General features: G+C 49.6%; 1 protein-coding gene across 1 annotated transcript in view; it reads left to right on the top strand.

Annotated features, from left to right (window-relative positions):
- Nucleotides 1–22,007, top strand: part of PPP3CC (protein phosphatase 3 catalytic subunit gamma) — a gene marked incomplete at its 3' end in the record, with an annotated part of 34,330 nt that extends 12,323 nt beyond the window's left edge. The window contains 17 exon segments of the mRNA XM_079328974.1: nt 716–913; nt 2,011–2,135; nt 8,599–8,710; nt 9,936–10,081; nt 10,858–10,894; nt 10,897–10,922; nt 10,924–10,997; nt 11,438–11,515; nt 11,657–11,751; nt 12,899–13,024; nt 13,798–13,875; nt 15,515–15,596; nt 16,858–16,930; nt 16,932–16,956; nt 19,222–19,230; nt 19,233–19,250; nt 21,880–22,007. Coding sequence (XP_079185100.1) covers nt 716–913; nt 2,011–2,135; nt 8,599–8,710; nt 9,936–10,081; nt 10,858–10,894; nt 10,897–10,922; nt 10,924–10,997; nt 11,438–11,515; nt 11,657–11,751; nt 12,899–13,024; nt 13,798–13,875; nt 15,515–15,596; nt 16,858–16,930; nt 16,932–16,956; nt 19,222–19,230; nt 19,233–19,250; nt 21,880–22,007 — 1,430 coding nt within the window.
- Nucleotides 22,008–27,189: the final 5,182 nt, after the last annotated feature.

Below are 27,189 nucleotides of genomic sequence, written 5' to 3'. Positions count from 1 at the left end.
GGTGAAACTTGGAGTTCTTGGAAGAGAGGAGCAAATTCTGCTTTTTGGGGGTGGAACTTTTTGAGGTGAAAAGCAAATCCTGCTTTTGGGGGTGAAGCTTTTTGAGAGATTGGGAAAGAAAGCAAATTCTTTGTGGGTGAAAATGAGTTCTTGGAAGAGAGAAACAAATTCTGCTTTTTGGGGGTGAAGCTTTTTGAAGTATTGGGATGAAAAGAGGAGCAAATTCTCTGTTGGGGGCGAAACTTTTGAGACATTGGGAAGAGAGGGACAAATTCTGCTTTTTGGGGTGAAATTGAGTTCTTGGAAGAGAGAAACAAATTCTGCTTTTTGGGGGTGAAACTTTCTGAATTCTTGGGGTTAAGAGGAACAAATTCTGCTTTTTTGGGGCTGTGTGGTTTCCTGATAAGTCAAAGTTTTCCATGTTGATCCTCCTACCTGGTTCTCTGGCTCCTGCTTTTCCTGGTTTTGCTGATATTCCCATGGAATCTTTGGTGGCTTCAAACCCCATCCCCTCAGGGTTGGGAGGCAGCTCTGGGACAGGCACAGGTGACATTTAGTGGGATTTTAAGCAAGCTGAGAGGTGAATCAGCAGCTCTGGCTGTTTCACATCATCATTGCAGTGAAAATCCCATTTCTGGCTGTCGGCTGGAGGCCGGGAAGCAAATGCTGTCTCCGAGAAGCTCCGTGGTGCTGACTCCTTGCCTTGCCTTTGCAGCTGTCCCATTCCCTCCCACGCAGAGGCTGACTCTGAAGGAGGTGTTTGAGGATGGGAAGCCCAGGCTGGATGTCCTCAAGAGCCACTTGGTGAAGGAGGGAAGGCTGGAGGAGGAGGCGGCGCTGAAAATCATCAACGACGGCGCCGCCATCCTGAGGCACGAGAAAACCATGATTGAGGTGGAGGCTCCAATCACAGGTCAGAGCCAGGAATCCTGGAGAGCAAAATAACAAACCAGCATCACCCCAGCAGGGGGGTTTTGTTTGGTTTTTAACTCTCCTGAGCTGTCAAAAGAGAGGATTTTGCCACGCTGTCCTGGTTTGGAGGACAGGTGTCTGCCAATAAAGGCAAGAGCTTCTCTTGGAAATGGAGAATGTAAACCCCCTAAATCCAAATTATTATAATTGTGAAATTAAGGGGCTCTCAGGCAAAGATATGGGAATAGGAATAACAGTTCTTTATTAGGAAAATGAAAATAGAAATGCAGTATTACACAGAACAATCCCAAACCCTGCCAGAGTCAGAATCCAAGCTGACACAGTCAGTCAGTCAGGGTGGTGGCACAGTCCCATTCCATGGTGCTGCATCCTCCTGCAGGGGCAGATGTGGCTCAGCTGGAGCAGTGCTCCTGGAGAAGGTGCAGTTTCCTCTGAAGGTGCAGGGATGATGTGGAAGGGTCTGGTTTTCCTCTGGAATCCAGTGGGAAAGGCTGCTCTGCTGTTCCAAATCTCAGTTTTTCTCTGGGTAGGAAAGGCTTGGCTCCTGCCCTGGCTGGAGCATCTCCCAGTGGGATGATGGAATTTTATCAGCCATGCACTGGGACTCACTGGCCATGAACAGGAGATATCTCCTGGAGGGAGGATGGGCTGTGGGAAGATAAAGATGATTGTCCCAGCTGGTTTAAAGATGGCCCATTAGCAGATAATGTGTGCCAGGAGATCAGGGTCACTGCCCCACCCAGTTTTTAACAATGGCCCATTAACAGGAGATATCTCCCACAGGGATAGGAATCGCTGCCACACCCAGTTTTTAACAATGGCCCATTAACAGGTGATACCTCCTGGATGAAGGGTGGGTCATGGGAAGATAAAGATGATTGCCCAGCTGGTTTTTAACAATGGCCCATTAGCAGATAATATGTGCCAGGAGATCAGAGGCACTGCCCCACCTTCAGCAGATGGTGACAAAATTCACATTTCTGTCCACATTAACCCAACTCCTCACTGCTGTTGTGGCCTTGCTTTTCTCACCTTGGTAATTCTGTCTCTTTTTTTGTGCTCTTCTTCCTCCCCCAGTGTGTGGTGACATCCATGGGCAGTTCTTTGACCTGATGAAGCTGTTTGAAGTGGGAGGATCACCCAATAACACTCGCTACCTCTTCCTGGGGGACTACGTGGACAGAGGCTACTTCAGTATAGAGGTGACCAAAGAGCTGGAGCTTGGGGGTGCTGGGGGTAAAAGAACCCAAAGTGTTGAACCTCAGCTAAAACCCAGCTCAGAATCAGTTCAAATCCAGCTCAGAATCAGTAAAATTCAACTCAGAATCAGTTCAAATGCAGCTCAGTAAAATATAACTCAGAATCAGCTCAAATGCAGCTCAGTAAAATTCAACTCAGAATCAGTTCAAATGCAGCTCAGTAAAATATAACTCAGAATCAGTTCAAATCCAGCTCAGAATCAGTAAAATTCAACTCAGAATCAGTTCAAATCCAGCTCAGAATCAGTAAAATTCAACTCAGAATCAGTTCAAATGCAGCTCAGAATCAGTAAAATTCAACTCAGAATCAGCTCAAATGCAGCTCAGTAAAATGTAACTCAGAATCAGCTCAAATGCAGCTCAGTAAAATATAACTCAGAATCAGTTCAAATCCAGCTCAGAATCAGTAAAATTCAACTCAGAATCAGTTCAAATCCAGCTCAGAATCAGTAAAATTCAACTCAGAATCAGCTCAAATGCAGCTCAGTAAAATGTAACTCAGAATCAGTTCAAATGCAGCTCAGTAAAATACAACTCAGAATCAGTTCAAATGTAGCTTAGAATCAGAAAAATGCAGCTCAGAATCAGCTCAAATGCAGCTCAGAATCAGTAAAATGCAGCTTAGAATCAGTTCAGATGCAGCTCAGTAAAATTCAGCTCAGAATCAATAAAATTCACCTCAGAATGAATGAAGTGCAACTCAGAAGCAGTTCAGTAAAATACAGCTCAGAATCAGTGAAAACCAGCTCAAAATCAGTTCAAATTCAGCTCAGAATCAATGAAACTCAGTTCAGAATCAATAAAATCCAGTTAGTGCAAATCAAAATCAGTTCAAATGCAGCTCAGTAAAATATAGGTCAGAATCAATTAAATCCAGCTCAGCATCAGTAAATTACAACTCAAAATCATTAAAATCCAGCTCAGAATGAGTCCAAACAGCAATCCCAGATCTGTCCTGCTGGATTTACCCTCCAGTGGAGTTTTGCATGGGATGAAAGCAATGCTGATAACTCACAGAGGGATTTTGGGCAGGAAAATGTTGTCCCAATCTTTGGATCCTCTCTCAGTGCCACTGAGGTGGCAGTGATGGGGTTAATCCAACCTCTGCCTTCTGGAGTGGTTTTAATGTCACTTGGAGCTGTCACTCAGGCACAGGCAACAGGATCCCAGCAGAGAGTGGGAAGAAAATGTTGGAAAAGCTGCAGGATTCAGGATTGAGCAGGAAGAGAAAGAGCCTGAGTCACTGCTTGCCTCTGAAAAACCTGGAATGGGAACAGGAAAAGCAGCAAAAATCACCTGGGCTGGGACAGGGATTTGCAACTCCCTGGGATTCCATCAGCAGGAAATTGGGGAGTTGTGGGTGTGGGGGATAAAGGATTCAGTGGATCCCTGTGGGGCAAAAAAATTGGGATTTCTTGGTGTGGGGGATAAAGGATTCAGCAAATCCCCATGGAGCAAAAAAATTGGGGAGTTTTGGTGTGCAGGATAAAGGATTCAGTGGATCCCTGTGGAAAAGGAAATTTGGGAGTTCTTGGTGTGCAGGATAAAGGATTCAGTGGATCAGGAAATTGGGGAGTTGTTTCTGTGCAGGATAAAGGATTCAGTGGATCAGGAAATTGGGGAGTTGTTTCTGTGCAGGATAAAGGATTCAGTGGATCAGGAAATTGGGGAGTTGTTTCTGTGCAGGATAAAGGATTCAGTGGAAATCTGTGGATCAGGAAATTTGGGATTTCTTGGTGTGGGGGATAAAGGATTCAGTGGATCAGGAAATTTGGGATTTCTTGCAGTGCAGGATAAAGGATTCAGTGGATCAGGAAATTGGGGATTTCTTGGTGTGGGGGATAAAGGATTCAGTGGATCAGGAAATTGGGGAGTTGTTTCTGTGCAGGATAAAGGATTCAGTGGATCAGGAAATTGGGGAGTTGCTGCTGTGCAGGATAAAGGATTCAGTGGATCAGGAAATTTGGGATTTCTGGGTGTGCAGGATAAAGGATTCAGTGGATCAGGAAATTTGGGAGTTGTTGCTGTGCAGGATAAAGGATTCAGTGGATCAGGAAATTGGGGAGTTGCTGCTGTGCAGGATAAAGGATTCAGTGGATCAGGAAATTGGGGAGTTGTGGGTGTGCAGGATAAAGGATTCAGTGGATCAGGAAATTGGGGAGTTGCTGCTGTGCAGGATAAAGGATTCAGCAAATGCCTGTGGCTGCTGCTGGCCCAGTGCAGAGCTGGGATGGGACAGGAAGGGACAGCTCTTAGCAAATGCCACAAATCCCAAGGAGATGCAGCCATCTGATTCACAGAGGCAGGGCCCAAGTGGAAGGGCAGCTCTTATCCAGTTGGAAGCAGAATGAGGAAGGGTTTTTGGGGAGCTAGGGAGCTGAAGTGTGGCAGAAATCAGCTGGATGACACAGGGAGTGATTTCTTCTGGAAAAAAAGGAGCTGCAGGAACAGCTGAGCTCTGCAGAGGAACCTTCAGCCAGTGAGAAATGTTTAGGGAGGAACTGTCAGGAATGAGTGCAAGGGGTTCTTTGAAGGATTCTGCAGAGGATTTAGGGAGAGCAGGGCTGACAGCTTGAGCTCCAGCAGCCCCTGGCTCCCTTCCAGCCCTGAGCTCTGGAATCCTGCCAGGGAGCCAAGGTGTGAGGAGGAGGAGCTGGGGCTGCTGGGGAGGAAGGGGAAGGACACATCCACTGCTGGGTTTGCACTTGTGGGAATGTTTCACCTGCAAAAGGGATTGTATGGCAGAGCAGCAGCTCCTTCTGAGAGAAAAGGAGGATTTTTTTGGTGTTGAGCTCTGTGTGTGTGTGTCTGGCTTGTGTAGAAAAGTGCTGCTCCCACTCTGCTCTTAGCTCAGGATTTCATCTCAGATCTCCAGAAGTTCTGGGGATCAGCAGCCTGGTGTCTCCATGCTGGGATCATCACAGGATCATGGAATGGTTGGGGTTGGAAAGAACATTAAATCCCCTCCTGTTCCACCCCCCTCCCATATCCCAGGTTGCTCCAGGCTCCATCCAGCCTGGCCTTGGACACTGCCAGGGATGGGGAAATCTTCCCCAGCTTCTCTGGGCACCCTGTGCCAGGGTCTCTCCACATCACAGGGCAGAAATTCTTCCCAAACCTTTGGTTCAAATCCATTCCCCCTTGTCCTCTCTGCCTGTGATAATATGGAAGAATTCCAATTTGGTGTCTCTCCTTGGAGAACTGAAGTGGTAGAGCTAAAAAGATGTTTTATCTTTTATTTCCTGCTGCTTTTTCCTTTCATCCTGCCCCAGATTCCTCCTGGAGAATCCCTCTGATCCCACAGCTCAGGGTGGGCACAGGCAGGGGCTACTCCAAACACCAGGATAAGGCAGAATCCCAAATTTTCATTCCCACGTGCCTCTCCCTTCTACCTGGTGCACTGTGCTGGAGGAGATTCCCACCTGGATGCACAAAATCTGCTTCTGTAGTAAACAGCAGGTTTGGAATATCCCAGATGGAAAAAAAAAAAAAATCCAGTTTTTCCTTGTGAGGTGACCCTGGGAATTTAGGGAGCAACAGCCTCATGAGTCACCACACAAAATTTGGATCCATGGGGAGATGAGCAGAACCAGGCACTGGAATATCCCTGTGGATTCCTTCCAGCTCAGGATATTCCACAATTCCACAACTGTGACCTTTTAACAGAATGAAATAGGAGGGGATGCTTTAATTGCATCCTGCTGCAGGAAATGATGCCAGAGTGGGGGCCAAGGAGGTGTAAGGGCCAAATATCCCTGCCAGGTGTTCCCTGTGCCTCCAGGTGTTTGGTTGTCCAGGTGAAAGGAGGAATCTGTGGCTCAGATTCCACAATTCAACCCCCTCCCACCCCCTGGAAACCTCTCAGCTGGATGTTGGCAACAAATCATTCAACAAATTCTTGCTGAGCCTCTGGCTTAGGGGAAATTCTCATTGAAAAAACATGAATTCCCAGTATAATGAGGCCATGGAGAGTAGATTGGTTGCTTTTTTTTTTTTTTTTAAAGAAAAGAATTGTGAGGGGAGGGGAAGAAACATGTGAAAAATGGAATGCTGCTGGAAGGGTTTGCTGTCCCACAACCCACTGTGACAGCCAGACTCATGAATCTGCTCCCAGATCCCAGCTCCAGGCTGACAGGCAGCAGGGAAATCAGGGTGAATTCCTCCTTTGGGACAAGCTGAAGGATCCCCACTGGGGAATAATGATCCTTTCATGGAGCTTTTAATCCCAAATCCCACACTGGGCACAAGAGAGCTCTGTGCTCCTGGTAGGGAAGGACCATCCCAGTCCATGAGGCTGGAAAACAATTCATGGTTTTGTGAAATTAGGAAGCAAAAGAGTTGTTAAGGCCAGGAACAGAATCCATGGAAAGAGGAAATTTATCAGGAAAAGTGCTGTGATAATGGATGCACCTTTCCCAGGCCACTTTTTCCAATCCAATTATGACAGGACACAAGATTGCTGCCTAATTATGGAATTATATGTTAACCTTGATTGGATGCACTTTTTACCCAGAATAATATTAAATATCCAGAGTAATATTAAAGAGTCATCCCTGTAAAGTGGGAGTGAAGGTGGGTTTGGGAATTCTGCCTCTGGCAGGCTCTATGTGTAAAACTTCCTTACAAATTCCAGATTTTGGGAATTTGTGAATTTTGGTGAGGGAGGTCTGGGTAGGGCAGGTTTGGCACTCTTGCATTTTTGGAGTTGCAGATCCAAATTCTTCTTGGAATTCCCTCCCTGTGTCCTGCTGAGCTTTTCCTTTCCAAGTGGATCAAACCCTTGGCTTCAGCCTTCACCCTGAGGTGCAGAATAAGGAGAGAAGGAGATTATTTAACATCATTTAAACCCAAAAAGCTGTGACTGCCTGGATTTGATTATTGCAAACAGGCAGTAATCAATTTTGGGGTGCAGCAGGGGAAGGGATCTGTGCAAAACACCAGGAAACATCTGAAGCATGTGAGAGCAGGAACTCCCTCATTGCTCCTTTCTCATTGCAGCCCCTCTGGAGCCCTGGAGGGCTCTTCAGTGTCCTCCTTGTGCTGGCACCTGGCAGTCCCCAAATCCTTGGGAATGGCCACTCTCCACATCCCAGGAATGATTGTGATGCCAAATTCAACCCCAGTTCACTTCAAACCCCTTCAAATATGATTTAAAATCTCTCTTCTGCAAGCTGCCACCCTCCCATCCATCCCAGCCCTCCCCTGTTGCTGCTGTATCTCTGCTTTGCTTCTTCCTCCAAGTCATTTAGTTCATTTCTAGCAACTTCCAAGCTCTCCTGCCAGCCCAGAAAAGTGACATTTCACTTGCAAACACAGGGAGGTTAAAGCTTTAAATCCCAGAATAATTACAAATGGTTTTGTTGGGAGCATTCCTCCTGGTAACAGATGCAATAAAACATCATTCTGGCTACTGTTCTCTTTTGGAATTCCCAATTAATCAAGTTGTTAATGTGGGGTTGAATTCCAAGTGAGCCACAGGCAGTGCTCTGCTGCTCCTCAGGGTTTTTGGGATCAGCTGGGCTGATTCCTGCAGAGCTTTGAGTGCTGAAACACCACTGGGAACCAGCTGGGACCTGCATCTTTGGGTTCCTGGGGGTCTCTGCCCTGGATCTGGGATGTTGGGGGGTGTAACCAGACCTGGTGCTGCTTCCCATTCCCAGGATAATCCTGTTAGAGGCTTTAACCCAGATCCTGCCCTGCAGGATTGTCCTTGCACAAGGAGGGCAAAGTGCCAACAGCCTGACCCAGGGTGGCTGAGCCCTGGCACCCCCAGCCCTTCCCTCAGCCTTTTTTTGGGGGAAACCAACATGAAATATTTCTGCTGAACCCCCACTTTAGGCCTGACTTTGTTCTGTGCCTCATCAAAGGCTCAGGTTTTGCAGGTGCAAAAAGCCCTTTGCAAAGCTTTGCTAAGCTAAGCTTGTTTATTGGGCTCAGCTTTTCCTGTTTTCAGCTTGAACTTCACATGACTGTAGAGCAAGCAGAAAAACCAGGCAGGGGGGGGAGAAATCAGTGGGGAAGGTGAAATTGAATTTTCCAGGTGTTTTTAGGCAAATGTCTGCCTGCTGCTCTCACTGCTCTGCATCCCACTGGAACATCTGGAGCAAACAGCTGGTTCTGCTTTGCTGCTCTGCTGAAGAGTTTTGGTTTTTATTTCCTTTGGTTTAAGCTGCCCCCACCCAGCCCTTGAGCTGCTTTCTGTTGCCTCTGACCTCATCTGTCACTTCTCCAAGTCAGCCCTAATATAGAGAAATCCCAGTGGCTTTTCCAGCAGAAGATCCACTGCCCATTATGGAGCTGGGTTCCACTTTGGGTGTCTTCCCAGAACCTCTTAGTGCAGTCTCAGCCTGATGAGTGGCCCTGGGAAAGGATTTTTCTGACCTTGCCCTGCTTGCCTCTCTTGCAGTGTGTGCTGTATTTATGGAGTTTAAAGATAAATCATCCCAAAACCTTGTTCCTCCTTCGAGGGAACCACGAGTGCAGGCACCTCACAGAATATTTCACCTTCAAGCAGGAATGTAAGTAGCAGCAGTGGGAGAAGGATTGGAATGCATTTAAATAATTCATTTTAAAATATATAGTTAAAAAAAAAAAGGGTGTTGTGAGAAGATGTGGGCTTCAGTTTTTGTGACATCAGAGCTGTAAAAACCTCGTTGTCTTGTTTTCCTCTTTCAACCCCTGTTATAAAAAACACCCCAAAACCCAAATCTTTAAATTCTGCTGAGCACCAAATGTGGCCTTTTGGTTTCAAAGACTGAGTGTGGATGGAAGAGATGAGCCTGACCAGCAAAAAGACTCCAGATTGTGCAGCTGGGATCAGTGATGCACTTGGGAAAGGAGCTTTGCACTGGGGGGATCATTTACCTTTCAGATTTTTAGGGTTTTTTGTTTATTTTTCAATTAAAAGATGGCTTTGTGCACAGAGTTTGAGCATTTTTAAGGGAAGGGATGGGGTGGTTTCATCAGCATCCCAAATTTATTCCATGATCCCAGTTTTCATTGTGTGGAAATACTTCATCTCCTTTGTGCTCATCTCAGTGCAGGTGTTTAGAAAAAAGCCTGAAAGGTGATGAATATTGTCCAATTCCAGATTAAAAAACTCTTTTCTTTTACACATCCAACAATTCTTTTCCAAGTCAGAATTTTCACAAATACACAGGTGCAAGCTTTGATTCCAAATCAGAATTTTCATGAATATTCAGGTACAGAGTTTGATTCCAAATCAGAATTTTCACAAATACAGAGGTGGAAGGTTTGATTCTAAATCATAATTTTTACAAATACACAGGTACAGAATTTGATTCCCAATCAGAATTGTCACAAACATGCAGGTGCAGAATTTGATTCTAGACCAGAATTTTCACAAATCCACAGGTGCAGAATCTGATTCTAAATCAGAATTTTCACAAATCCACAGGTGCAGAATTTGATTCCCAACCAGAATTTTCATGAATACACAGGTACAGAATCTGATTCTAAATCAGAATTTTCACCAATCCCCAGGTACAGAATTTGATTCCCAACCAGAATTTTCATGAATACACAGGTACAGAATCTGATTCCCAACCAGAATTTTCACGAGCACGCTGTCGCACAGTTTGATTCTAAGGAACACCCTGATGCAAAACTTAATTTTTGGGCCATTTTGATTTTGAGCTGCCATTCCTCCTTTAGAAATAGAGTTCCCTGAGTTTATTGATCAGCACTTTACCCCATCAGAGCCTGTTGAATCCCCCCTGCCAGGTCGAATCAAGTACTCGGAGCGAGTGTACGACGCCTGCATGGACACCTTTGACTGTCTTCCTCTTGCTGCCCTCCTCAACCAGCAGTTCCTGTGTGTGCACGGGGGCCTCTCTCCAGAAATCACATGTCTAGATGACATTAGGAAAGTAAGTCAGCTCCATGGAGTTCTCCTTTCCTTGGCAAAACAATCTCTTCCCAGCCATTTCCCTCAGTTCGTGCTGGTGAGGGTCAGGGGGGCAGGTGGAGAGAGTTTAAACCACTTTTAAATCTTTTTAAACAGAGGGTTTTAAATCTCTGCAGTTTGGGGACATCTCTGTGGGCTTGGTGTGTGCTGGGAGAGCTTCTCTGCCAGCAAGAGGGCAATCAAATCCTAATGCAGGACCTTTAGCAAATCCTTCCATCCCAAACCCTCATTCACACAAGGCAGTGGTGCCTGGGGTTCTGACTTTTATATCTTCAGATTCTGCTGCTTAGTGTGTAACTGAAACTTCACATTGGGTGTTAGTAAGGTGTTAGTTGGGTGTTAGTAAGGTGTTAGTTAGGTGTTAGTAAGTTCACTTCACAGGGTAGTTGGACAAAAGAGCCAGAAAATCAAGGACACACAGTACCCAAAAAGCAGAAACAACAGTAAGGGAAAAGAGAAAGCCCAGGGGGCTGAGACTTCATAGCCTGGGGCTGTGGTTGGATGGTTGACCCCAATGTGTGGATGAACCAAAATTTCTAAAAGAATAAAACTCAGGATCCCTCTTGGGTTTGATTTGTTGTAGCCCCATCCAGGCTCTTGCACTGCCCTTCAATAAATTCTGATTTTATCCCTTGTGCTCTGCCCAGTCTGTGCTCCAGGCAGCAGTGGGGTTCCCCCTGGGTGGGTTTGGGGCTGCAATCCTCCCCAGCTCCTGCTGATGGTGTGTCCCCTCTCCAGTTAGACAGGTTTAAGGAGCCTCCAGCCTTTGGTCCCATGGTGACCTGCTGTGGTCGGACCCCTCGGGAGGATTATGGCAACGAGAAAACCCTGGAGCACTTTGCCCACAACACTGTCAGAGGCTGCTCCTATTTCTACAGGTGAGGGCTGCTGCAGGGGGCATTTCTCTGCCCTCACACTGAAATCACCCTTCAGGCCACTCTCTGCATCAAATTCTCCTCACTTGGCTCTAATGCACAAGTTCTTGTTTGGTTTTTGACTCTCCTGTAATACTGAGCTGTCTTTGGATAAGTTACTTTCTAGAATTGTCTCAAACAGCAGAGATGATGCTTTGGACTGGCCCTGCCAGTGGTTTTCAGCACCTGGATCTCTAGGAAATAATCTCTCCTTGCTAAAAAAGGATTTGTGCTGACAGTCCACTAAAAACCAGAACCCTTTACATTCATTTTTGAATGAAAAACATGTTCTGGGGTGCTGCACAGAAGCTGGATGTTTTCTCCAAGTGGTTTCTCCCTGAAACCAAGACCACCCGAGCTTTCCTTTGCTCCCTGCTGAGTTCTCCTCCCTTTTTGTTTTCCAGTTATCCTGCAGTGTGTGAATTTTTGCAGAACAATAGTTTGTTATCTGTAATCCGAGCTCATGAAGCCCAGGATGCTGGGTGAGTGACCCTGCCCAGGGGCTGGGCTGGGTTTGGGCTGGGCTGGGCTGGGTTTAGGCGGGGTTTGGGCTGGGTTTAGGCTGGGCTGGGCAGGGTTTAGGCTGGGTTTAGGCTGGGTTTAACTCCTGCCCTGTTTTGCAGGTACCGAATGTACAGGAAGAGCCAGACCACGGGCTTTCCCTCATTAATCACAATCTTCTCTGCACCAAATTACTTAGATGTCTATAACAACAAGGGTAAGGGCTCTGCTGCCCTTGGGGGGGTCAGGAAATCCCTCTCCACTCTCAAAATCACAGGATAATTGAAGTTGGGAACCAAGGTCGTTGAGTCCAAGCTGTGCCCAGTCTCCACCTTGTCACTGAGTGTCACCTCCAGGAGTTCCTTGGACACCCCCCTGGGCAATCCCTTCCTATATTTAACAACCATTTCCAGGAAGAAATTCCAGCTGATTTCACCCTGAGGCTGTTCCCTCTCCTCCTGTCCCTGTTCCTGGCAGAAATCCCAAATCCCCCCAGTGTCCCCTCCTGGCAGGGAGTTGTGCAGAGCCAGAAATTCCCCCTGAGCCTCCTTTTCTCCAGGCTGAGCCCCTTCCCAGCCCCTCAGCCCCTTCCCCAGCTCTCTTCCCTCCCCTGGATTCCCTCCAGCCCCTCTGAACTGGGCCCAGCCCTGGAGGAACCTCCCCAGCACAGAGGGACAATCCCTGCCCTGCTCCAGCTGCCACCACACTGGTGTTGCTACAAAAAATACATTATTTTTGATACCAAACCCTCTCCTCCAGTCACATTCTTGTGCCTGGAATGAAAGAGAGCTTTGTGTGCTGAGCTGAAGTGCTTGACTTCATGTGTTAGTGGTAATGAACTGTGGAGTCACAAGGGCTGGAGTGGAGCTTTCATTCCCACTGGATTCTGCCATCCCACAGGAGCTCCTGGTGCAGGAAAACTTTCCACTTCCCTCTGCCCCTAAACCATGGAGGTCATGGTGATATTTTCTGCAGTTGGGGGGTTTTTCACCCCTCACTTTGGATCTTGGCTCTGAGCTTCACTGTCTAAGCTGAGAACCAACTTAAGGAAACCAAAAAATTATGGTTTAAACCTTCTCATTTTGGGGAGTTGGTTGCTTGATTCTGCACAAATGTAAACTGGTGTTGATAAAATGAAGATTTTTTTTTTAATACTGGTAAAACTTCCAGAGGGAGCCAGGCTGGGAGAACTGGGGGTAAAAAAGGAAAAAGCTCCTGCCAGAGCCTGGAGGGGCTCCAGGAGAGCTGGAGAGGGACAAGGGATGGGGATCCTTCAAATCCCTTCAAATCCAGCCCTTTCCTGGATTCTGTAGCTGCAAAGTGCCCATGGACATTTATTCCATTTATTCCCTTTTCTCCCCCAGCTGCTGTACTGAAATATGAAAACAATGTCATGAACATCAGGCAGTTCAACTGCTCCCCTCACCCCTACTGGCTCCCAAACTTCATGGATGTCTTCACATGGTCCTTGCCTTTTGTAGGGGAAAAGGGTAAGAGAGATTTGGGTTTCTGTTCCAAATTCCCTCAAATCCTGAGTGTCACAGTGCTGAGGGTGTTGCAGCTCCAGGCAGCACAGGGGAGCAGTTCAGGCTCAAGGAAATCTCCATTATTGGGTTAAATTCTTGCAAAAAACAGCTGTTGATACCCATTTCATAAAGCTTTTAGCAATAAAACCTCCTTTTTTGCTCTTCCTGCATTGCTGGTGGAGCTGATCTCGGGTGCTGTAGCCCCACCTCAGAATTTGGAATTTTAAATTCCTCTTGGCTCCTGGCCCACCAAAAAGAAGCATTCACTTCAATCCAAGGCTTATTTTGTTCTGAAGAAGGCAAAGCAGCTTAAAATATGACCAAGACTTTGCCTCAGCTTTTCACCAAAAAGATTTTTACCTCTCCAGATGAGCCTGAATTCCACCCCAGTCCCCATTTTGCTGCTTCACCTTCACAACTCCCAAAGGTTTTTTTTTTGACTTTGAGGCACCTAAAGTCGAATCCTCCCCCCTCCCCAAATTTCTCCCTTCTCAGAGGCAGGCTGTGGTGTGGGTGGGGATGGGGAGGGGGTTCTGGAGGCTGCCCAGGCTGTTGTGCAGGATGTTGGCAGCTCCTGTGATGTGCCTTGGCACAGCCGGCGCCGCTCGTCTGCTCCAGCAGCCTGTGCCTGAAAATCTCTTCAGGCTGCCACTTGCAGGGCACAGACAGCCCTGAAATCCTTCCCTCATGCTCCACACCCCCCTGGGCTCTCTGACCCCTCTGCCTGTGATTTGCAGTCACTGAGATGCTGGTGAACATCCTCAACATCTGCTCCGACGACGAGCTGATCTCGGACGGCGACGAGACCTTGGAAGGTAAAATATCCCTGCAGAGCAGGGCAAGGCTGGGCAGCTCCTGGAATCCTCAGCAGCTCTTGATTTATAGCTGCATGCCCAGCCATAGTTCCTTTTTGCCCAACCTTTGCAGTTTTGGGTAGGGAATTTTTTTTTTTTTGGTTTTTTTTTTTCTCCTTTGCTGTTCAGTCACAGAGCAATTAAATGACATTCACTGCCACAGACTCTTCTTGCCAGCTACTCTGGGAATGGTTTCCTGCTCCTTACACAGGCTGCTGGTTGGTTTTTTCCCCCCAATTCAAAATTTTCTGCACCAAAATATCCACCCAATCTTCTCATCTGTTGCAGTGAACTCCTCTCTAAAGTGGCTTCTCGTGTCACCCCTCCCTCCCCAAAAATGCCAATTTTGGCTCTGGTTTTAAGCTGTGAATGAAGGGGACAAAGCAGTGGCTGAGCTGCTGAGCAGTTTGGATTTTGGGGGGACTCAAGAGTGAGGTGGTGACCTGAGGAAGCTGAGGGGGGCAGCAAGAAATGGGGCCTGAGCTGTTTCAGCCCCAGGTGGAGACTCTAACCCTCTTCTCCCATTGCATTTCCTTTTTTTTTTTGGTTTTTTTGTTGTTTTTTTTTTTTTCTTTCCTCCCTCCCATAAAAATTAAATTTGTTTCTTCTATCTCTGTCTTCATCTACTTGTTTCTTGGTGTCTCCTCTCCCTGAAGATCACTACATTTCAAGCTATCCGAAAGGTACCCAGCTAGAATTTGCTACCAGCTTAATTATCACTGCCTGTGCCACCAGATCCTTGAAGTGGATTTCCAGAGCTGACTAGTGGGGCAGTCTCTTCATCCCCTTTCAGTTTTAACATAAGCTCCATGTGTTTTTTAACCCTTCTGTGTTCCTGCAGGAACTCTGAGAAACGGGGCTGACGTTTCTACCTGGTTCTGAATGCAGCCACGTAGTGCATGGCTGAGCCATGGTGCATGTTAGCCCTGCCTTTGGCTTCCCTGTCCCTGATGTCACTGGGCCACGTGAGGATCTCAGCTGAGAGGAGATGGATTTTTTCCTTCTTTTTTGACCCTCAATTTTCCCTTTTGGTTTCAGCTCCTTACGTGCTTTTTTTTTTATTATTTTTTTTAATTATTTCTATTGTTGTTTCTGTCTCCTGTCGGGTGTGCAGAGTGGAAGGGGAGCTCCCCCCATCCTGTTGTGTCCTTGTGGGGTCAGAGCAGAGCTGCCAGGCTCAGGCCAGCCCTTGGCTGTGCTCCTTGGATGTCACAGCTGATGCTTGGGTGCCCATCAGCCATCAGATCCCCCTGTGCTCTGCCTTGCAAACCGTGTCCTCATGGCTGAGTCATTTGTGTCCCATCCTGTGCAGTGTCAGCTGCCAGTGACACCCCCAAACCCCTGTCCTGTGCTGGTTCTACTCTCTTCAGCCCTCTCAAGTTCCCTGTGCCATCTTGGTGTTGCCCTCCTCACCTCCATCCTGGTGCCACCCTGGTGCCACCCTTCCAGCACTGTTCTCTCTCTGGTGTATCAATCTGTACAAACCATGATTTTATTTGGTTTTTTTTTTCCCTGGAGTCAGGCAGGTGCTTCATGCTGAGGTTCCCTGGAGAGCAGGAAACCCCCAACGTGCTGCTCTTTGCTCTTTTCTCTCCCTAAGGTGGGACAACAGTGAGGAAGGAGATCATCAGGAATAAGATCAGAGCCATTGGCAAGATGGCACGGGTGTTCTCAGTTCTTCGGTGAGATGGGCTGGGCTTAACTGGGGCTGGGCCTAATTTGGGCACTGAGTTTAATTGGGCTTCATTCAGGGACTGGGTTTAATTTGGGGACTGGGTTTAATTTGGGCACTGAGTTTAATTGGGCTTCATACAGGGACTGGGTTTAATTTGGGGACTGGGTTTAATTTGGCTTCATTCAGGGACTGGGTTTAATTTGGGACTGGGTTTAATTTGGGCTTAATTCAGGGACTGGGTTTAATTTGGGCACTGAGTTTAATTTGGGCTTCATACAGGGACTGGGTTTAATTCAGGGACTGGGATTAATTCAGGGACTGGGTTTAATTTGGGGACTGGGTTTAATTTGGGCACTGAGTTTAATTTGGGCTTCATACAGGGACTGGGTTTAATTCAGGGACTGGGTTTAATTCAGGGACTGGGTTTAATTCGGAGTCTGAGCTTTATTTGGGCACTGAGTTTAATTTGGGCTTAATTCAGGGGCTGGATTTAATTTGGGGACTGGGTTTAATTTCAGCATTGAGTTGAATTTGGGCTTAGTTCAGGGACTGGATTTAATTTGAGGACTGGGTTTAAATTGGGGACTGGGCTTTATTTGGGGACTGGGCTAAATTTGGGGCTGAGCTTAATGTGGCAACTGGGTTTCCTTCAGGGTCTGGGCTTAATTTGTGGACTGAGTTTAATTCAGGGACTGGGTTTAAATCTGGGAACTGAGCTTAATTCAGGGGCTGGGTTTAAATTGGGGACTGAGTTTAATTTGTGGGCTGGCCTTCATTTGGGGACTGGACTTCATTTGGGAAGCAGGCTTAATTTGGGGACTGGATTTAATTGGGGGACTGGGTGATGGGGAAACACTGGTCAGGGTAAAAAAAAGAGAAAAACTTCCTAAGGCAGGTGGTTTTTCCTGACTCTTTCAGGACACATTTGCCTGAAAGGAAGTTGTAGCCAAGTGGGGCTTGGTGTTTTCTCCCAAATAACAAGTGACAGATGGGAGGAAACAGCCTCAAGCTGCACCAGGGGAGGTTCAGGTTGGACATTTGGGAAAATCCCTGCATGGAAAGGGTTGCCAGGTGCTGGGATGTGGTGGAGTCCCCAGCCCTGAGGGTGTAGCAGGTGTGTGGATGTGGCTGTTGGGGACTGGGGTGATGATGCTGATGGTGGATTTGGTGATTTAGCAGTGTTTTCCATCCTTAATGACCCTGAGTGTCCACACCCCCCCTGGAGCCCTGTCCTGGCCAGGGTGTGACTGGTGCTGCTGTTCCTGCAGGGAGGAGAGCGAGAGCGTGCTGACCCTCAAAGGGCTGACCCCCACAGGTACCCTGCCCCTGGGAGTGCTCTCGGGGGGGGAGGCAGACCCTGCAGACTGGTGAGTACCCCTGAGCCCCCTGCCCTGCCCCAAACCCCCTGCAGAGCCCCCACAGGCCCGTGGGGAGCAAGGATTGCCAAGCAGGAGCAAGCAGAGGTGTAGGTGGGGATGTGCAGAGATGTCCCCGTGTCCCCTGGAGGAGGAAAACCCACAGCACACCCTGCCTTAAAAGCATGTTCAGTGCTTAATTGTTTGTTTCTGCAACCAGTTCTTGATCCTTTCTTCCCCTTCTAATGCTGCATGGTGCACATCCTCTGCCTCAGCTTGCTGTGCTGCTGCTGTGTGACAGCCTCTGTGTGGATGTGACAGTGACACAGCCTCTGTGTGGATGTGACAGTGACACAGCTGCTTGTTTGTTCTTTGTTCCACCAAACCCCTCCCAATCTGGCCCCTGTCAAGTCATGAATCCCAAATATGAGGAAGGTTCAGCCAAAGGAATGAGGTTCCTCCAGGGCTGGATGGTTCAGAAAAGTCTCCTCTCAGGTTTTGAGGTGCTTGTGGAGGTTTGTTCCCAAATTGTTGCCTCCCTCAGCAGCTCTGGGAGCAGGATGGAGTGAAGGATCTGCTCACAGGGCTGGTGCTCAGGGAATGAGCTCTCCCAGGGGGAATCCTGTAATCCAGTGTTTTAATCCTTCCCTGCCATCAGCCTTTGAAGCCTGGCACCTGCCCAGCTTCCCCCTTCCCATGGGCACTGGGGATTTCCTGCAGCTCTCCCTGAGCTGGGGCTGGGGTTTGCCTGGATTAAACAGTCCACGAGTCACAAACGTGGAAACATCACTGCCTGCTTCCAGGGAGGATGCAGCATCACCCCCAAGCTCATGGATTTCTCAGCCCACAGAGCAGGATGGAATTTTTTTCCCCTTTTTTATAGAAACCATCACAGCCCCGTTGCCCCAGTTCTGGGAACAGAGCCTGAGTGGGAAGGTGGCTGTTGCAGCAGCTCTGTCCCTGTATCCCACCAGCACAGGGTCATGCTGTGACATTCTCCAGCACCTTCCCCTCTCAGGGGGTTCTCTGAGGGCTACCAGGGATCTCCCCTTCCCCAAAATGAGCCTTTCCCAGGACAGAACAAACAAGCTGGGCCTTTGCTGCTGCCTCCCCCGCCCTGCCTGCAGGCTCCCCCTGCTCCCCCAGCTTCTCCTGCCCTCCTCACCCCCTTCCCCATCCTTCCCCCTTCTCCCACCCTCCTTTCCCCATCCTGACCCTTTCTCCCATCCCCTTTTCCCCATCCTGACCCTTCTCCCTCCCCCTTTTCCCCATCCTCCCACCTTTCCCTGTTTCACACATCCCTTCCCACTCCCAGTGAATTTATGGGAGCCCCGTCTGCTGGGTGAGGAGGAGGAGGGGGCTGCCCCCCTTTTGGGGTGCATGTGCACCCCAAAAAAAAAAAGGGAAACAGTGCTGCAGTGAGCCTTTCCCAGCCTTTCACAGCAGGGCTTGGCAAAATCAGCTGAATCAAGTCCCAGAATTGGGGCAGAGCTGTGCAGCCACAGCTCCATCCTTCCTCCCTGGCCTCCTGACGAGCACGTGGCCTCTCTATTGTATCCAGAATAAAAAAAGCTGCTGTTTGAGGCTAAAATCCAGGGAAATCTGCTTCCAGGGAAGGGCCTCCTCCCAGATGTTGAGGCAGGGCCTAGCAAGCTTGGACGCTGCTTGCAGCAGATTTAGGAAGGGGACATGCTCAGCTCTGTGGTGCCTTGTTGCTTGGTTACACTTTCAGGAACTGGAGCTGAAGCCAAACTGGATTTGGAGGCTGATTTTGCAACTCAAGGCACCAGGAGCAGAGCAGCAAGCACCTGCTGCTTGTCCTTGCCTGGAAAAGAGGGGAGGAGAAGAGGAGAGGCTGCCTCTCCTTCCTTCCCACTGCCCCAAACACCCCCTGGGGTCCTCCCCCACTCAGCCGTGCTGCTGGAGGGCGAATTCACACAATTCACCTAGCTGGGGGCAGAATCCCTGTCACCCTGCCCCTCTGTTCTTCCATCGATCAATCCAGAGCACAGGAGACTCCCCCTGAGCCCTTGGGGGTCCCCTTCCCCCTTTCCTCTCCACCTCTGTCACCTCTTTTCTCCCCTCTGGCCACTCGTTTGGCACACGGGGCTGGGGGGCCGCGCGCTCCGCGTCGCAGCCATGATGTCGGATCACTCACTGTCACTCTGGTTTTGTTTTTTTTTGTTGTTTTTTTTTCCTGTTCATGTTTTTTTTTATATATAATATTTTTTTTCCCTGTCCTTCATTTCTGCATGCCACTGTTCTTCTGTATTGCAGCCACAGTAGAAGCGTAGAGGCACGGGAAGGTAATGGCTAGACCCGGCGAGAGACATCAATCATCTCCGTGTGTGCGTGCTCATCCTAAGAGCTTCTCCAGCCCTTCACACAAGCTTTTGACTCTTGCATCACCAGAAGTGGGGGAGGAAAAATTAAAAAAAAAAAAATACCCAGGGGGTTGGTTCAAGGCTGTTGCAGCTTGAACAGTTTATTCCTTGCTGGAAATGCTTTGTTTGGAGTTGCCCGAGCGGTTGATGCTCTGACCTTGGGGTTGAGGTCCTGCCATGTGTCAGCACCATCAAAACCCCTTAAAAACCAGAATTTTGTGGTGCTGGTGTAATCCTTGACTTGCCCACAGCTGGGACAGGCAATTCTCTGCCTGTGGAGTGCAGGAATGACAGATCCAGGAGGATTTTTTCCTCCGTGCACAGGCTCTGCTTCCCAAGGGAAGTTGTTTGTGAGCCAGCCAAGCCCTTGTAAAAGATCTGGCACAGCCTCCTCTTCCTTAAATTCTCCACAGCACAAAGGAGTTTGACATTTGCTCTGTGTCACCAGGGCCAGGTGACGTGCTGGGATGGAACAGGGACATGAAATTCCTCAGTGGGATTCATCCCTCCCAAGCCTTGCCCGTGTGTCTCCTGGTCATGCAAGAATTATTTTTTTTTTTTGCCTTTGTGATCCAAGGACTAGCTGTTCCCTCTCCTGGTGTTGCAGTGTGTGGTTTGTGTCAGAGTTCAGAACCTTGTGGTGGTGTCTTTGTTCTGTTGTTCTGGGTTTTGCCTTTTTTTATTTATTTAACTTTTATTTTCTTTTTAATTGTTTGGGTTGTTTTTTTTTAGTGTCGTGTTTTTCAGCTTTGAAATTTTCCTGAGATTTCACTCTCTGGGGACAGCAAGCACTTGTCTGGTTTATCAAGTTCCTCCTGTTCTATTAAAAGAGGGGGAGGTTTGGGATATTGGGAGGAAATTCTTCCCTGGAAGGGTGGTGGGATGGAATTCCCAGAAAAGCTTTGGCTGCTTCATTCCTGGAAATATCCAAGGATGGAGAGGTTGAACCTGGGATAGTGGGACCCTGCCCATGGCAAGGGTTGGAACTGGATGGTTTTAATTTCCCAAACCATTCCATGGTTCCTTGAAAAGCAAATCCTAAACTTCTCTAAAAAAGAAAAAAAAACCTCCCAATCCTCATTTTCAGGAGCAGAGCAAATCCCAAACCTCTCTAAAAAGACCCCAAAACCTCCAAACCCTCATTTTGAGGAGCAGAGCAAATCCTAAAGCTCTCTAAAAAAGGAAAAAAAAAATTCTTAATCATCATTTTGGGGAGCAGAGCAAACCCAAAATTTACCTAAAAAAGTGAACCCAAAACCTCCTAATCCTCATTTTAGGGAACAGAACAAACCCAAAACCTTTCTAAAAAAACCCCAATCCTCATTTTGGGGAACAGAGCAAACCCAAACCCCCCAATCCTCACTTTGGGTCCCAAACTCAGCCGGGTGCTTCCCGTCCCCTCCCCTTTTCCTGCGCGTTCCGGCCCCTCCTTCCCCTTTCTTCCCCCATAACCACCCCCTTTTTTCCCCTATAACCACCCCCTTTCTTCCCCCTATAACCACCCCCTTTTTTCCCCTATAACCACCCCCTATTTTTCCCCTATAACCACACTTTTTTTCCCCTATTTTTCCCCTTTTTCCCCCTATTTCTCCCCTATAACCACCCCCATTTTTCCCCTATTTTTCCCCTATAACCACCCCCATTTTTCCCCTATTTTTCCCCTATAACCCCCCCTATTTTCCCCCATTTTCCTCCATAACCCCCCCTATTTTTCCCCCATAACCCCCCCCTATTTTCCCCCATTTTCCCCCCATAACCACCCCCTTTTCCCCCATTTTCCTCCCATTTCCCCCCCTATTTTTCCCCCATTTTCCCCCCATAACCCCCCCTATTTTCCCCCTATTTTCCCCCCATAACCCTCCCCTTTTCCCCCCTATTTTCCCCCTATAACCCCCCCATTTCCCCCCATAACCCCCCCATTTCCCCCCATAACCCCCCCTATTTTTCCCCCCATAACCCCCCCCTTTCCCCCCCTATTTTCCCCCTGTTTTTTCCCCCTATTTTCCCCCCTCTTTTTCCCCCCATAACCCCCCCCCATTTCCCCCCATTTCCCCCCCATTTTCCCCCCCATTTCCCCCCCTTTTCCCCCTGTTTTTCCCCCTATTTCCCCCCATTTCCCCCCATTCCCCCCCCCATTTCCCCCCCATTTCCCCCATTTCCCCCCCATAACCCCCCCATTTCCCCATTTCCCCCCCTTTTCCCCCTGTTTTTCCCCCTATTTCCCCCCATTTTCCCCCCATTCCCCCCCCATTCCCCCCCATTTCCCCCCATTCCCCCCCATTTCCCCCCCATTTCCCCCCTATTTTTCCCCCCATAACCAACCCATTTTCCCCCTGTTTTTCCCCCTATTTTCCCCACATTTCCCCCTCTTCCCCCCCTATTTCCCCCCTATTTTTCCCCCCATAACCAACCCATTTTCCCCCTATTTTCCCCCCCATTTCCCCCCCATTTCCCCCCCTGTTTTTCCCCCTATTTTCCCCCCCATTTCCCCCCTGTTTTTCCCCCTATTTTCCCCCCCATTCCCCCCTAACCCCTCTCCCTCTCTCCCCAGCCATCCGCGGCTTTTCCCCTCAGCACAAGATCCGCAGTTTCGAGGAGGCGCGGGGGCTGGACCGCATCAACGAGCGGATGCCGCCCCGCCGGGACTCGCTGCACTCGGACGACAAAAAACCCCAGTAACGCCGCCCTGCATTTTATTTATTTATTATTATTATTATTATTAATTATTATTATTATTATCGGGGTGGAGGGTGGGGGCAAAAAAAAAAGGGGGGAGAAATTTCAGTTTTTGCCGAGCTGGAGGCGATGTGTTTGTTCAGTTGGTTGGTTCTTGGAAGGGAGGTTGTTTTGTAATTTTTTTTTTTTTTTTTGGTGTTTAATATGTATGGAAATGGGGGTTTTTTTAAAATTTTATTTAGGGGTCGAGCCAACTGCTAAAAATGTCCCGGTTTTTTTTTTTTAATGGTCAATATATATATATAAAAATGTCTTTTTTTTTAAATTTTGTTTAGAAACCAATCCAACTGCTAAAAATGCCCCTTTTAAATTTTTATTTTATTTTATTTTATTTTAAAACCAGTCAAACTGCTAAAAATGCCCCTTATAAAATTTTTATTTTATTTTATTTTATTTTATTTTGTTTTATTAGAAACCAATCCAACTGCTAAAAATGCCCTTTTTTATTCATTTTATTTCATTTTATTTCATTCAAAAACCAGTCCAACTGCTAAAAATGCCCCTTTTAATTTATTTTATTTTATTTTATTTCATTCAAAAACCAATCCAACTGCTAAAAATCCCCTTCTTTTAAAATTTTTTATTTCTTTTCTTTCATTTTATTTCATTCAAAAACCAATCCAACTGCTAAAAATGCCCTTTTTTATTCATTTGATTTCATTTTCTTCGATTCAAAAACCAATCCAACTGCTAAAAATGCCCTTTTTTATTCATTTTATTTCATTTTCTTTGATTCAAAAACCCATCCCCTGCTCACCCTGCTGTCCTGCCCAGCTGCCCTCCCCGAGAGGCCAAAGCTCTGCAGGGGCAGAGGGTTGAATTCCCAAAAAAAACCCCAAAATTCACTCAAACCAGGCAGCTCCTTCCCTGCCTCCAGTTGGGTTGGTTTCCATTTCACTCCTGCTTTTTTCCCACCTTTTTCCTGCTTTTCTCACCTCTTTGTCCCCAAGGGTCCCCAAGGATTTGGGAGGTTTTTCCTGCAGGAATTGGGGGTGGGGAGGGCAGAGGGGGATGGGTGACCTGCACGTGCACGTGGCACGGTGCCTGTCCCACTTTGGGGACAGGGTGGTTCCAGTGTCACCTTCATGTGTCCCAGTGTCACCCCAGTGTCACCCCCTGTGCCCCAGTGTCACCCCCTGTGCCCCAGTGTCACCCTCTGTGCCCCAGTGTAACCCCAGTGTCACCTCCTGTCCCCCAGTGTCACCCCCTGTGCCCCAGTGTCACCTCCATGTGCCCCAGTGTCACCCCAGTGTCACCTCCTGTCCCCCAGTGTCACCTTCATGTCTCCCAATGTCACCCCCTGTACCCCAGTGTCACCTCCTGTACCCCATTGTCACCTTCATGTCTCCCAGTGTCACCTCCCTGTCCCCCAGTGTCACCTCCCAGTGTCACTCCCCTGTCTCCCAGTGTCACCTCCACTGGTGACACTGTGCCCCAGTGTCACCTCCCTGTCCCCCAGTGTCACCTCCCAGTGTCACTCCCTTGTCCTCCAGTGTCATTCCCCTGTCCCCCCCTGAAGCCCCCATCCCCCCTATCCCCCAGTGCCCCCCCTCTGTGCCCCAGTGTCACCTCCCAGTGTCCCTCCCTGTCCCCCCTGTCCCCCAGTGTCCCCTCCCAGTGTCACCCCGTCCCCCAGTGTCCCCCCTGTTCCCCAGTGTCCCCCCTGTTCCCCTTGTCCTCAGTGTCCCCTCCCTGTGTCCCCCCATCCCCCAGTATCCCCCCCCTGTCCCCAGTGTCCCTCCCCGTCCCCCCTGTCCCTCCGTGTCCCCACCCTGTCCCCAGTGTCCCCTCTGTCCCCCTGTCCCCCTGTCCCTCAGTGTCCCCCCTGTTCCCCAGTGTCCCCCCTGTCCCCCCCGTCCCCAGTGTCCCCCCTGTCCCTCCGTGTCCCCCCCCCTGTCCCTCAGTGTCCCCCCCTGTCCCCAGTGTCCCCCCTGTCCCCCTGTCCCTCCGTGTCCCCCCCCTGTCCCCAGTGTCCCCCCTGTCCCCCTGTCCCCCACCCTCCCGCTGATGTTTGCCCGTTCCAGAGGAGCCCTGGGTGCAGCTGGGGCGGGGGGGGGGTCGCTGATGGAGGTTTGGGGGTGACACTGCTGGGTCTGGCCAGATGTGACTGTGCACCCCCCCAGATTGGGGACCTGGGAAGGCAGGACGGGGTGGGCGTGGCAGGAATTTGGGCAGGAATTTGGGCAGGGTGTCACGGGCAGGGTGCTCCAGGTGTTTGCAGCTTTTGGGTGGCAGTGACACTGTGGCAGTGTGGCACTGTGACACTGTGACACTGTGACACTGTGGCACTGTCCTTCCCTCCCGGGGTTTGCTGAGGATCCATCTCTCACCTTCCCCTCTCCCGGGCCATCTTTGCTTTCCGGGCTTTTGTTTCTTCCCTCTCCAGAGGAAAGCACCAACTCCCAGGAATCGTTCATTTCTCTGAGCATCACCCATCCCCTGATCCCACGGGGCTCTTTAGGATTCCCTGAGCACACCTCTGGCTTTCCACCCTTTCCAGTCACACGCCTCCACTTTCCCCTCTTTGTATTTTTTTTTTCTTCTTTTTTTTTTGGTGTTTTTATTCCCCCTTTGACCCCTCGATTTTTCCAACCACGCCCACCGCTTAGCGAAAAATGCAACATGTTTGGAGCGAGCTTCTCTCCCCCCAGCCCGAGCAGCGGGGCCAAAAACATTTTGCCTTTTGTCTGTGATTATTTCTTTGTCCTTCCAGGGCCTCCTGTGAGCTGGGTGAGCCCGTCTTTGGTCCCCAGGCACACGCACATTGTGCCCGGGGCTGCCCGTGCATGTTCGGGCTTGTTGTGCTGACCCAGGCTGGGATCTCACCCAAGCTCTGCCAGGTTTTAGTCGGGACATTTGGGATGGGAAATGCAGGACCCCGAGCCTGGCACCCCCTGCTCCCGCTTTTGGGGGGGGTCAGCAGTGCCCAGCCCGTTGCAGAGGGGGCTTTTGTCCCCCCCACCCTCTTCTCCTTCTCAAAATCTTTTTGGATCTTGTGCTTTGTGGTTTAGGGGATCAAATCCAACCCCCTAATCCTTGGGGTTGCTGGAATTGCAGCTTCCCAGTGTCCCAGCCCTGGAAAAGGGCTGGATTTTGCTTCTGGCCCTGGACAAAGTGGCCAAGGGCTGGATTTTGCTTCTGGCCCTGGAGGAGGTGGCCAGGGGCTGAATTTTGGTTGCCCCAGCCCCAGAGGTGGTGGCCACGGGCTGGAAGTTGCCCCCATCTCCCCTGTTCCCTTTGCAGCAGTTCCCGAGGGGATGAGGAGCAGCAATGGGGCTCTGGGTGCTAATTACCCCCTCAATTAACATCCCCAAGCCAAGATCCCCCCTCCAACCTCAGAGCAGAACCCCCTGCCCCCATCCCCACCACATCAAACCAAAAAAAACAATGGAGAAATTCCCTTTTTCCTCCTTCTCCCCCCATCCAGCCCCCGGGAGCCGCCTTGGCTCCTGCCCGTCCCTTCCCCTCCCAGCTGCCACCTGCAGCTTGGACCCCCGGGATTGGGGGGACCCCCCAAGCCCAGGGAGCCCCCCAAGCCCAGGGACAGCCCCCACCTCCCCACAGCCTGGGTTTTTTTGCATGTTCTAGCAAGGTGCATGTCCAAGGAGGGGACTCGGCAATGGGGCGGGTGGTGGCTTGTGAGGTCAAGTTTAAATTTTGGGGTTTTTTGGGATTGGGAGAACCCCTGTGGCTGCCTCAGGCACGGATCCCACCTGGCCAGGGGAGCTGGCAGGGATGCAGATCCCACCAAACTCGGCCAGGGAGGAGCTGAAGCCCTCCAGGGGTGCAGGGATGGTGATTTTAGGGTTCTCAATGCTGAAGGATCATACACCCGTTGCCTGGAGACTGCCTCCTTTTTAATTTTTATTTTTATTTCTTGCTTTTTTTTTTCTTTTTTTTTTTTTTTTTTTCTTTTTTAGTTCTGTTGAAAGGAGAAAAAAATGGTGAAAATGTTATTTATTTGCAGAAATTATTTAATACAATTTCCTTTTTTTTTTTTGTGAAACAAGGAATGAATTTGTTAGAACTGTCTCGATGTAAATCGGAGTCATCTTTAAGGAGGAAAAAAAAAAAAGAAAAAAAAGTTAAAAATTGACACAATCACTGAGCTCCACTGTTGTTTTTTTGGGGGGGTTGAAGGGGGTTTCCTTGCTGACAAAAGAGGAATTTTGGGGGGTTTAGAGGCTCCCTGCAGGGCTGGGGCAGTGGCTCCCGGCTGATCCCGCCTTTGGGGAGCTCTGGGCTCCTGCTCCCCGTCCTTGCTAAAGAGCGCCGGGAGGGACGGGATGTGCCAGCGCTTGTTCCAGCCCTGCTCCTTCCGTGTCCCTGGGGGCTGTTCCTGCACAGAGGGACTTCTGGGGTCGGGAAATAGCGGGATGGATCAGCCCAGTGCCGGGCTGGACCCTGCCCGGGGATCCCCGTCCATTCCCGGGGTGTATCCTCATGGTCACAACCCCAATTCTGGGCTGGACCCTGCCCGGGGATCCCCCTCCATTCCCGGGATGGATCCAGATGGTCACAGCCCCAATTCTGGGCTGGACCCTGCCCCGGGATCCCCCTCCATTCCCGGGTGTATCCTCATGGTCACAGCTCCAATTCTGGGCTGGATCCTGCCCGGGGATCCTGCCCGGGGATCCCCCTCCATTCCCGGGATGGATCCAGATGGTCACAGCTCCAATTCTGGGCACGATCCTGCCCAGGGATCCTCCCTCATTCCCAGGAAGCTGCTGTGCCTCCCACCTGCGATCCATCCCCTCTCCCAAGCGCCAGCAGAATGCTCAGGATTTGCTCTGGAGCATTATCCCAACCACAGCAGCTTTTCCTTCAGGAATTCAGCGTCCAGCCTCGAGCTGGACTCACCACGTGCTGCCTCCCGACACCATTCCCACCCAGGGCAGGACACTCTGCCTCTCCCACCCTTTTCCTGGGTGTTCCCACCAAAAACGGGGAGCCCCCAATTCCCAGCACCGCTGCCAGACCCCGCTGTCGGCACGGGGGGGCTCCCGGCGCATCCCGGCCCACGGGAGCATCCCTGCGCGCTCCCGGCTGGCATCGCCGCGCTGAGCAAACAGGAAACACTCGCCCTTTGTTAATCCCGGCCCGGGCTGCGCGTTAAATATTTATC

The sequence above is a fragment of the Erithacus rubecula genome, assembly GCF_903797595.1.
Source record: "Erithacus rubecula genome assembly, chromosome: 29".
NCBI lineage: Eukaryota > Metazoa > Chordata > Aves > Passeriformes > Muscicapidae > Erithacus > Erithacus rubecula.
Note: the sequence above shows the minus strand (reverse complement) of the source record. Positions and strands in the feature narration are given on the sequence as shown.